The 12,440-nt window shown below is 37.2% G+C and overlaps 1 protein-coding gene across 4 annotated transcripts in view; it reads left to right on the plus strand.

The window, feature by feature from the left end:
* Positions 1 to 9,111, plus strand: part of pcdh9 (protocadherin 9) — a 194,762-nt gene extending 185,651 nt beyond the window's left edge. For 3 of the 4 annotated variants that reach the window (XM_079339862.1, XM_079339864.1, XM_079339865.1), the window contains one exon: positions 6,912 to 9,110. In XM_079339862.1, coding sequence (XP_079195988.1) covers positions 6,912 to 7,282 — 371 coding nt within the window. In that variant the 3' untranslated portion in view covers positions 7,283 to 9,110. Of the gene's footprint in view, positions 1 to 6,911 lie in introns of all 4 variants that reach the window. The other variant, XM_079339863.1, reaches the window with a different exon arrangement.
* Positions 9,112 to 12,440: the final 3,329 nt, after the last annotated feature.

A 12,440-nucleotide genomic window follows, 5' to 3' on the forward strand; every position in this document is an offset into this window, starting at 1 on the left:
TTCTCTCCTCCTCTGTAACCTCTGTGATCTGTTGATAGTGAGTAGGAGGACTGAAAGAGAGACATGTGAATGCTTTTTGGTCAAAGTGTCCATCGTTAAAAGAAGCTTCACTGCTCATGGCGCACATTTATTCAACAGATTCTGCAGAATTAAACAGAGCTGCCCCTAGCACATCCTAATGACTGCGTATCAGGAGGCAATCTAATGGTTTCTTTGTCTTGAAGTTATCCATCTTCGTGGACATCTGCAGCATTTGCACAGTAGCTGTAAGCAAAAGTCAGCACCATCTGACACAGTTGTGAATCCCTTGCATTCCTCAACACCTGTGCCTCAATGTTATTTAAAGCACACAGGGGTTCTGCACCAAACATCAGCCACTGGCTATTTGCTAGTGTGTGTTTAGTTTCTGCATGCTCGTGTTGTTGTGCAGGAAAAAAACTTGTCTTCCGAGCATAGTAACCATGAGCAACAAGCTACGGAAAGACAAAGCCATTTGACATGAGTGAATGGAACATTTAGATTTGAGATAAACAGCTTTTATCTCAAAGTCACAGAACTAAGAGCCGCTGTGACTTTGCCAAAGAGCTGAATGCATGTGGTGCTGCTAAACCCAGGCTTGTCAATTCTTCGACATTGGAAACCGATGCATGAATACAAAACGAGTTCTGGGTCTCATCATTTTCTTATAAAACACTTTAAATGTAGGAGATTCTTTAACATTTTAGAAGCAATCATTTGACACAAAACTGAGAACATCAGAACAGATTGAGGGAATCAGGCGAAAAGCTTTTTCAAGATCAGTGTTCCATAATCTATCTCTCTATCTGCAGTCAGTCCGCTTGTCCGTTCCTCTTAGTCTGTTAGTCTGTCTATCTGTCCAGTTTCATTTTGTATAAAAACCCCCCAGAAAAAGCAGCATGCAAAAGTTCGACATCTATATTTCTCTGGGATCTTTCAGATTATGAGTTTGTTTGTCAAGCAGTGGTTCAATAGACTACATACCCAGCAGCCTCTTATCTCCGGTTGTAGTGTCATGGTGTGCTTGTGCTTATCACATGTCCACAGCTCCTCGAGGTTTCAACAGGGGTGGCAGGATGTCACTTAACACCCTCTGGGCTTCTTCCAAGTCACACTTTTTCCCCACACTGATAAAGTCTTGATTATTATTATTATTTGCATGTATGTACTGCATTTGTGTGTGCATGAACAGAGTGTAAAATGGAAATGCAAAATTCATGCTTTATCGACATCATGCTCAATCACCAACCTGTTCACAATGGTGATACATGAGGTGAGATGTCTTTCTGATTACAGAGTGGGCAGTCAGGGTGTAATGAGGCAAACAGGCTCATTGTTGGGCAAAGATAACTGGAATTAAAGGGTCGCTAATAAGCCTTAATGCTCAATTCCGTCAATTTAAGACTGATTAAATCACAGAGATCTGTGAACCTCTTCAGATTATCACATAGTGTGCAGGAAAAAGGTGAAAACAAGGATTTACCTAGGTGTATTGATTGAAGAGGATATAAAAACATGGAGCAATAGTAGGTCAGCCCTCAAGGGTATTAAGTCAATGACAAACTGAAAAAGAAGAAAACAAAGACAAGACAATGGCTAATACGGAGACAAGACAAGTTACAGACTGTAAGCTCTGCTGCATCTGGAATCGTATTTTTACGGTGCCAAAAGTTCTCCCAGAGGAAGGAGGGCTGATGGGAGGGTGTTATACCTCTCACAGTGTCCTTTCAATTAAATGGACCACCATATTTTTGCATGCTGTTAAGGGTAGGACTCCATCTGCATATGCAACAATAGGGAGCTTGTGAAGAGACATAACAGGTACTGTATTGTGTTGTGCGGTGTTTTGGTTTTTGTTTGAAATATTTGGTCTGCTGAGTCTGACGTTTAAAGAAGCGAGATGTGTTTTTTTTTTTTTTTTAAAGCACAGTTTGGCTCCTGGAGGGTGAAATACAACTTTACTTTATTTTAAAAAGGAATACACTACATTGTCAGCTACTTTCATGGTTGGTTGAGGAGGGAAGATATCCTGGAGATGTTGCTCAAGAGAAAGTGTATTTCATTATAAACTGTGCTCAATGAGAAATAAGGAGTAGTAGATCTAGACTTGGATTTGACTAAATGTGGATCTTTTTTTAACTCAATGCATTTTGATAGAACAAGTACTTTCCAGTTGGTAACTTTGCTCAAGTTTGTTTTGCAGTTTTAACCTCAGTCGGTATAAAACATGTGACAGAAGCAAGAAACTGAACAAAACAAAGATGTTTAACAACTACATTGTCTCAAACAGCAGGTAGCCTATGCATAGATTAGAAGAGAAAATGCCTGATTCAAATTATCCTCTGCAGCCCATGATTGTACCAATCTGCATGCAGATGGTTATGTTTATTACACCAGGGGGAAGTAAAAGCACAAAGTGCCCTTGATTAATGACTTGCTCTGCTTTTGTTATTAAAGATAAAAGACAGCCATTATATTCAGCTAATTGTACTTTAATAATTATCCCCTCTTCCAATGTAACAGAGAGAAATACAAACGACTTACTTAGGTCTTCTTTGGACATTACTGGGTTTTTTTTTTTTTTTTTTTTTTTCAAAAAGCCCAAAAAACTGACATCATGAGTTGCTTTAAACCATCATCATTTCTTCATAATAACAATTTGCTAAACAATGAAACACGAAAAAGCCACCTAAATGGCAGGTGTGTTAAAGATCCTCTGCTAAACAGGGACATCATGTCCATGTGTGCACTCCTTTCCTTTTATTCCATCTCTCTTTCTTAACTGCTCCCCAGATGTCTACTCACTGGTCTCCAATCTCATTTGAGGAATTGCTCACGCTGTCTCCCGGGTACCATGTATTATTGCTCTCTGTGGTTCTTTATGCATCTATGATAATGTGTGTCTTGCTTAGACTCCTCACATGCCAATCTGCTGCCTGTAATTGTGATGGACTCCACTCTTACTTCAGAAGAGTGAGTGACTCTCCCCTGGCGTCAGACATCACATACATGTTGCATAGACAACGCTATTTAGATGCTTACGTCTAAGAAGGTGCAAACTAATGGAAAGAATAAAAACAGGGACAGGAGTTTTTAAATGTTCTTGCAACCCACGAGCCAATGAGTCTTTATGAGAGGCATAGGTATTATTTTTATTTTTTTTAGGACACATTCATATGAATGTATTATTCTTTGAAGCTTGATATACAAACACAGACATGATTGATTGTTTAAACCAGGAAAAAACTGAGTCAAAAGAAAGAGAACACTTCAACTAGCGAGACTGTTTATAATTCCTGCATTATGGATTTTATTTCTGTCCAAGTAGGAAAAACAAACAATATCTAAAACCAAGACTTCTTTTTTTTATTCATAGTGTGTCAGTAGTGACACTTGTTCCTCAGAGAAGTTGCCAGATGGCAGCAATGACGTAGACAGGAAAGTGCATGTGTTTGTTGTAATTCCTTGAACATTATATTTTTGTTCTTGGTTTTTGGTAGAATCCATTCGAACTATCTGTAGTGTGTATTACATTCTACTACAATGAAAACATCCACAAATCATGCTTAAGAAATAGTGAGCTGGTCTTATTTTAGATCTCTCGAATAATCAAACTTTTGACACAAGTTTGTATACTATAGCTGATGTCTTTCAGATTCTAAAAAGTCTTTGACACCAGGAAAGTGCAAAGGATTTTAGAGGGGCAGAGGCTGACATTCACAAAAGGGCAATTGTAAAAGTCTGGAATGAGAACTTGTGTGACACTGTTAAAGGAATATTACGTTTGATATAATCAGAAGAAACTCAAGACTAAGTCCACACAGTCATTTTAAATGCAAAGAACGTATGAGAGCTGTTTCTGGATTAAAGTGTAGCATCTGTCTTCTATCGATGTCACTTTGTACTGTGAGTCACTGCCAGTATATATATTTACCATCTCCTTGAAGACAGGTAAAGAGCACAACTCAGGTTTAAACTGCAATGTCAGCCACGGCACATCACGTCGGCGCTATAAGCTAGTTGTGCTGGTGAACTGTTTGACTTTTCTTTTTTAGAGTCAGCAATGCTGAGGCACGTTATTTATAAGCCTGCCTGCACAGCCCGTTAGTGGCTTCAAGTTTAGGCTTAACTAATATATGTTTTGCATTTTAATAAATTCTTCTCACATGAAAACCATTCAACTGACATCTTACTTGCAGAGTCTCATTATTAGCTCATAACATAATACTGAGGATTTGAAAGCATAACATTTCAAACTGTAACATTATTTGTAGACTCTGGAGTCTTCTTTATAGTTGAAATAAAAAGTTGAACTTATTATTCTTAACTTCTATTCTGAACTTATTCCTTCATTCCCTCGACAATGCAATCTTCTACTACCATTTATTACTACGTACTACTACTGCTTTTTTCATTTCTCTTCACACACACACCTACACACCTAAACACAACTAAAGAGACATAATGTAACATTAGCAACAAGATTAATCAATGCTAATGATAGGTGTTTAGGGCACATTTTAAACTGCTAAATAGTTCAAACTATCAGACTCTTCCTGACAAATAGTGTGCAGCTTTTCTTTTCGAGCAGTTATGAAAACAGTTATAGTCATTCTTTGGCCACATACCGGATTTCTTCCCTTGCCTCAGAGTAACTCATCATCACACTGATGGAGTGCTTATGCATGTGTGCTCACAGCTGCAGCAGGAAAGAGGGTATATTGTGCTGGCCTTTATCACATATCTCCCGACCTGATTGCCTTATATAACCAGATATGGCTGCTCTGTGGGCCAGGATGTGTACAAAAAGGAAATCATTTATTCAAAAACGGGCCACTTTCTCTTTAGAAGGCAAAACAGCAGGTGTTTAAGCCCTGTTTTGTCCATGTGTGCACGTACCTGTATGACACAGACAGACTCTCTGTAAGCCATGTCGACGTTTTTATAATTTATTTGAAATTATTCCATTAAAATGTGTAAGAGAAAAAAATGGAGAAAGTTTGCCTGTTGATAGCCCAGTTACTGACTGAATATCAACCAACATCTATGTGCTTTAATGCCCTCTCTTATGGCTGCATCCATCTGTTTACAGTGTTCAGAGTAGGCACTGTAAATTTCTCAAAGGACTCAAATGCCAGGGCTCAAAGACAACTCATTCACCCTTTCATCCTTCTCCAGAACTCTAGCCCCCAATGCTTTCCAGCTCCCGAAAGCTCAGCTCATTCATTTTTCACTGAAACCAGCTAACTCAACTCACATGACCTAAACTTTATATGTGAGGGTGTCAGGGAGCAGAAGGAACCAGTTGATGTGAGTTTAGAATTGCTCGTTGAAAATAATTTGCTAAGTGGGTTTACAGCTGAGAAATCGAGAGACACAAACACGTTTTCGAACTGATTGTATTTGTTATCCATTCATGAAATAAACTACTTTGTTACCACTGTTTTTGCTTCTTTAATTTGAAACCTAGTTTTCTTCACAGAGCAGCCTTATTTTCCATCATGACTGAAATACTGAAAGCTATGTTTGTGATACAAGGTAGAATGGATCCATGAATTTGGACGCTTGGAGGTCCGGTAGCCTATTGGTTGGTGCACACACCCATAGGCTTAAGTCCCAGAGAGCAGGCTGCCCGGGTTTGAATCCAACCTGTGGCTCCCATCATGGATGTTATTTCCCATTCTCTCTCTTCTATGTTTTGCTAGAATAAATGCAGAAAAAGTCAAAAATTGAACATTAAAATTTTAATTCTAATGCTTTCTCCTGCTTTTGACAGCAGAAATAGTTATGGGACTGTCCTCTCTCTTTAGGCCAGTGTCCACTGTGTCCTGGACTTTCTACTCTAAGTTGTCATAACGGAGCCGTCATCAGCAGCTGCAGCACAGCGTGAACTTCCCACATGTCATGCGTTCAGAAATGCTCCTCTTCTTTGCACAGATGTAATGCATGGCTATCTGAGTTCAAGTCTGTCTTCTTTCAGCTTTATCCAGTCTGGCCATTCCCCTTTGGCCTCCCTCATTAACAAAATTGTTTGGCCCACCGAACAGCTGCTCGATGAATGTTACTCACGCATCATTTTCTGTAAACTCTCGGAACAGTTGTTCAAAGAAAATTATAAGAGATCAACAGTTAGTGAGATGCTCTAACCCCACCGTTCTGGCAGGACATTCAGTGAGTGTCAATATTGCCTAGTTCCCATGTCTTTCAACGTCTTAACGTTTACTCTGAAATCTAGTTCAACACAATAATCATGTCTCCATTATTGTAAGCATCAAATTGTTCTGTCCTGTTCTTATAGTGTTAGGGGTGTACATACTAAAATGTTTCACAAGACATGCATAATGTGTCCATGTGTATGCAAATGTAAATAAAGTAGATCACAAAAATATATATTTTCTATTCTATTTAAAGATAAGACATTCAAGGGAATTAAACATATTTTGATTGTGAGGGGGCAGGATTGGGGTAAAATAATCTGTTGGCAGACATCTTCTTATTCACACTTAATCTGCAGTTACAAGTTCATACTTTTTTAGAACTTTCAGAACTTTGAGGTTTTACCACAGCTTTCGCTTTGTAAGTCCTCTCTACACAGTGTGTAAATATTGTATGTTCATGTGCCATAGACACAATAGCTAACTCAGCTTTTTATTAGATTAATATTGTATCATACCATTGTGGAGGAACTTAAGGCTGCTGTGTGAATTTTACTGTGGATGGATTTAATGCTGTTGTATGGTTGTTGTGTCGATTTTTTTAGTGTAGTGTAGTGTAGTGTATTGACTGACTCCTGCCCAGGGACTATTGTAAATTAGCTCTTAGCTAACCTTGGATAGATCAAAACAGAGATCTCTCTGTATATTAACCTGTTTTCTCTTTTTTCTTTTCCTTAGATGGCCCCCTGGGACCTCGTGGTCTAGTGGAAGCTACAGAGATGTGCACACAGGAATGTCTCGTCCTGGGACACTCGGACAACTGCTGGATGCCTCCAACATTGGGTTCATACCAGCAGCCTAAGTCACCTGTGTCCGGCTTTGGATCTCAGAGGGAGTGGGGTCCCAAGGACAAACTCCTCAATGGACACACTTTGACCAGAACCTGGAAAAATGAGAGTGGACGTTCAGAGCACTTTGGCGACAGGAAGCAGTTTGGGAGTGGAGAGGGACACTTCACCAGCAGTGGTATGGCTGATATTCCACTGGTAAGTCTGAAGTCGTGCCAGTCAGCCTCCTGCCCGGACAGCCCAAAGGACCAGCAGCTATAAGACGGACTTTGCGTTTGTGCTGTGAGATGTCCTTACATCCGAAAATAGCAAAACAGACAAAGCAGCTCACCTGAGCTCCTTTCAAGATTTATTATTTTCTTTTTTCGATATTCATCTCTTTCCACTTAAGTTAATGCTTCTGCAGTCTGCTAGCCACATGTACTATGTAGGCCACAAAAACTATAGTGCTTCTGCTGTGTTCTCTACGATTCAACTTTACTATCGCTCTAGAGGAAAGCTCTTTTTTTTAATGAACGTTCATGGATTTCTTCTTTATAACATTTTCTGTCCACTTCATGAGTGATTTGGACAAGCCGAGTAAGGAAAAGGAAAAAAAAGAAAACAAATTACAAGAAAAAAAAAATACCATGGCTGACCAGTATATAAAAATATTTGTGATGTGGTTGTTATTGAGTTGTTCAGGACTATATTAATCGACACAATCCAAGAAAATGGAATTACATTTCAGAAGGTGTTGATCTAATAACACCGTTAGTGGACACTTGTTTATTCTGTCATTGTCTGTGTGTTTGTAAATAGGACTTATTAACCACTATCATGTACCTGTAATAACCACAGTCTATAGGACAGTTGTTGGTGGTGTCATCAGGTTTTGGGATCCCACCTGGATGAAGATGTCTAATTTGGCATTATGTACAACAGTTCTATGAAAAACCCTATGGTTGATTTTGAATCAAATTTCCATCCCGTTGTATACTCAATGTTGCCCATATTTCATAATATTTTCCTTCAATACTGCAAAATCACTGGCAAACCCGTTTAGTTTTTTTTTAAAGACATTTTGTATGAAGGATGTCAGTGCTCAATATGTGCATTATAAAAATGAAAAGCTCTGAAAGCTCTCCTCTATACGCTGATTTTGAAAAGTGTTCAGTACAATTAAATAGCAATATATTTGTAAATGGCTAAATGTTTTATCTAACATCAATCTTATTACTGTATAGATTTTATTCAAATTGTGATTTGACTGAGTGCAAACACTCTGTTGTACCTGCAGTTTATTGACATGTATATATATAAATATATATTATTTCCACACAGGCTTTGATTTTCCATACGTAAGAAAACACAGATTATGGTAACACTTAAATCACTGTGCCTTCATGATGTTCCTCAAACACTGAATTGCGCTTCTTTAAATGATATGAACATGTTGGCTACGGATTGTATCCTGTCTGATAATCAAATGCCTTATGTGTTGAATATTTGCCAAAATTTAAAGACAAAATCACTCTAATACTTTAGTACAAAATCAAGTTGCTGGTACTAAAGTCAATCACAAAGGCATGTGCAGATTACAGATCAACAATGAAAGATCATGTGTCATTCCACTGTCTGAAAAACTTTGTTTTATTCCACAGCATGGAAGGCAAATTACACAATGGAAAAGCATGCTAAAAGATATAGCTTTTGAAATTAACTTGATCATTTTTGTGTCATTTGATTTTGTTGGGATGGAGTTAATTTTGTGCATTAAGGAGACATTCAGTTTGTAAAGCACTTTCATATTTATGTCACAATATAAAGAAGTTAAGTGGGATGGAGTGATTTGCTTACCGCAGTATGTTTGTCAGTTGTGAGGGTGTTTGACATCACAGATACTGAAACAGTTAATCCTTGTTCCTACTCTACAGGTATACAGCTACTGCAATAAATGTTTTAATTATGTGTATGCTTAATCTGTGTACAAGATAATCACCTCATGACTTCTGTGTCCCTTTTGTGAAGACCTACAAAAAACATTCAGCAGATTTCCTGAACAGTTTTGTTCAAAATAGAATGGCGTAAAATAAGCCACTAATTTAGCTCCAGGGACCTATACATACTCAGTTTTGGAGTCATTAATCTTCATGAATATAAAAAAGAGCAAGGTCTTTTAAGTGGTCTTTGGTTAAGTGTCTTGAGAAACATTAATTACGAAATTATGCTATACAAATAATTATTGATTGATTGATGTAGGACAACCAGAATATTCCCATGACCTGAAAATGACAGGTAAAGTTCTTTAAAGAGGACATATTATACACCTTTTTTTGTTACCTTTTCAAACAGTCCTCTGTGGTCTAAATGAAACATCTGTGTTCTGCTTCGGTCACAATATCATAATAATCAAGCACCAGAGGAGGTTTATGACTCTGTAGAAACTCTCAGAAAGCTCCATATTGGTGTGTGTGTGTGTGTGTGTGTGTGTCTTTAAATGCAATAAGTTCCCCCCCCCCAAAAAAAGGAAAAAAAGGACAGGACTGGTTTATTTCACATTTTGTGGGTTGGAGAAACTTAATATCTTCAAAAACACCGCAAAAATGGATTTTTCATGATATGCCCCCTTAAAAGAAATCTTGCCTTAAAAAGTTATTTTTTGAAAAGTGAAAACAACTTACAAGTGTTATCCCCTTGATTGTATTTCTACTGACTATTACTCTGGTATACACAATGCTTTGGATCAGTTTCCTACAAATATTACTACCAGTATCACAGAAACCGAGTTTCACTTAAAAAAAAAAAAACAAAAAAAAAAAAAAACAATTACCAGCCCTAAAGGAAGTAGTTTTGGAACAGTGGCATTTCTGGAATAGGGTTATCAGGATTAGCACACATTTGAATAACCTCTGAATATGGTTGTGCATTTTCTTGCAGAGAAAAATACAGTCTGTAAAGCTTGGTTATGATTTTCTGATGGAGGAAGAGCAGACATGTCAGCAACAATGTCTTTCCCTAAATGTTTCAGATGAATGTCCTTAATAGTTGTCTTTAACTTCACTGTGATCAATACACATCATATACATTTAAATCTACATTTTATTTTTAAAATGAACATTTTAGCAAAACAAAGTGCAGTTATAATGAAGTTAATGTTATTTTAAATGGTCACTGGTAACATTTAGAACCTAGAATTCTTTGTTTATACATCTAATTACTTAATGTAATAAGATATGTGCATCCAATTAGCCATACTTTGTTTATTTCAATTTAAATAAAATAATTGTAGATATAGAAAATATTTAATATTTAATTCCAGCTCTCAAATTTAGCTAATCTGCTGTATTAGGACTGTCATCTGATTTTAACTCAAACATTGCTTTATCATCTATAAACTACAAAGTACATCAGATCATTTCTCCAAGTACTTTCCGTCAGTGACAAAGTCATAAAAAAATATTTATGTTTCCCATTATTATTTTATAAAAGAGAAATAAAACATCTGGTGAAAGCATGTCAAAAAAAAAATGTTTCAGTGTATTGTTTTGATATTTTTTTAATTATCATCACATCACTAAAGGCCAGTCCCCCCTGTAACTAATATGTATATTTTTTTACATTGCAAATTGTCAGTTATGTTTATACATATACAATAATCCAATGGTTTCATCTGTAAAGAGAGGAAAATAGTTTACCCTATTGTTCAAAGATTACACTGCATCCTTTTGCTCATCAACTCTCAAGGAAAGGCACTGAATTAGCATGATGCAACTGGCCAGTAATGAAGGAACAAGCACCCGGCATAACTGGTGAAGTAATTATAATTTTCTTTATTCTTTAAGGTTTCTCTTTCTGGATGTAACCTCATTTGATGTATTTATCAGCCGTCGCCCAATGGACCTGCTTAAATTCTTATTTGCCATGCTAGATATCGACTTGGGCAAGAATAGTTTCTGAGAAGCTTCAAAGCTAATTGCCTTGGAAGTGTGAGGGGAAGTAAATTAGTGTCACGCCACAACCAAGAAAAAAGATTCCAAATCGCATTTCCTTTTTATATGGCTTTGAGAATATTTTTTTCTAAGGGAAGCCTCCATGCACAAAGTGGAACAGAATGAATGTTCAGTGGGGAATCAGTCACAGGGATGGGATGCACTTCAGACAGAGAAAGAGACAACTATCCACAAAGAAACAGTAGACCGAAGCAGACCAAATCTACACATTTTGAAACCCATATTTGAAGATAATAACAGCACTAATTAATGTTCGTCTGCTCCAAGACTTCAGTTCGAATAATTTCATCCAGTAAATTTGGGAGAATTCTGTGTGGATTTCCACCAGTCTAACAGACCCTGTGGCCTTGTGAGCCTAAATAACTTCCGCCAGAAGGGATTCCTGTTGGCTCACTGGAAGAGGAGCTCTGTGGGAGGCCAAGATCTAAAACTGGTTACAGTCAAGTTTTGAAAAGACCAAGTTTCTCTGTAGATTGCAGTCAAAAGAAGGTAAGAGTTGTGAAGCCTTGAGCTATATAACCAAAGCTGTCTTCTTCCATGACCAGATACTACAGTTCTACCCTTTTCACATTCAAAAACATATAATATGATGGAAAAATGATCAAGGGACCAGCTATTTTAAGTTTCAAAGGCGTATAAATAAATACCTAACAGGCTGTGAAATAAGGGGAGCCAATGAAAGCATTATTGCTATTTCACTGCATTCTCAGTCTTAAGATAAACTAATTGGGGTATTTCTACTTACACAATGAGAGTTCAAATATTTCAGATTCTGGAAATAAGCAAGACAACAAATGTGAGCTGCAGTGATGTTCTTTCTGTGTGAGTAATTGTTTTTTTACAACTCACAGCAAAACCTTAACTGATCACCACTATAAGAAATCCTCCCAGACGCTGTCAGAGAATATGCCAAGCAATATACATCTTTGTTTGAAATTGAAGGTAATGGTCTCTATTTAAATGAACAGCAAACACAATATCATAATATTATTTTGGGGAAGGAAGGAAAAAGGAGGCTGACCAAATGAAACATGAAGGTCAGTGGAAAAGATGACGAGAGAACATGAACTGTCATGCAATACCCAAAGCAATAACTATGACAGATTAAGAGTCTGTCAGGAGAAATTGCACCTTGGCCAGCTCCTCTTACTATGACCTTATATCCTGAATCTGAATCATGTGCGTTATTACATTTCCCGAGGTCACTGTGTTACTGCAGGTCAAAACAGTTAAGTGAATGCTGAAGGGTTTTTTCAAGAAAAAAGCTTCAAGAATTGTTTTAGTTTAAAGCTTTGATTTGAAAATGGACTGTAAAGAGAATAATAGCTAGAACAACGTTCACTAGCAAGTACAGTAATTTTGAATGAAATATCCAAGAATAATATACATTTAAAAATATATGTTAATAAAACTAATAGTGTCCCTGC

The sequence above is a fragment of the Symphodus melops genome (genome assembly GCF_947650265.1).
Source record: "Symphodus melops genome assembly, chromosome: 3".
Lineage (NCBI taxonomy): Eukaryota > Metazoa > Chordata > Actinopteri > Labriformes > Labridae > Symphodus > Symphodus melops.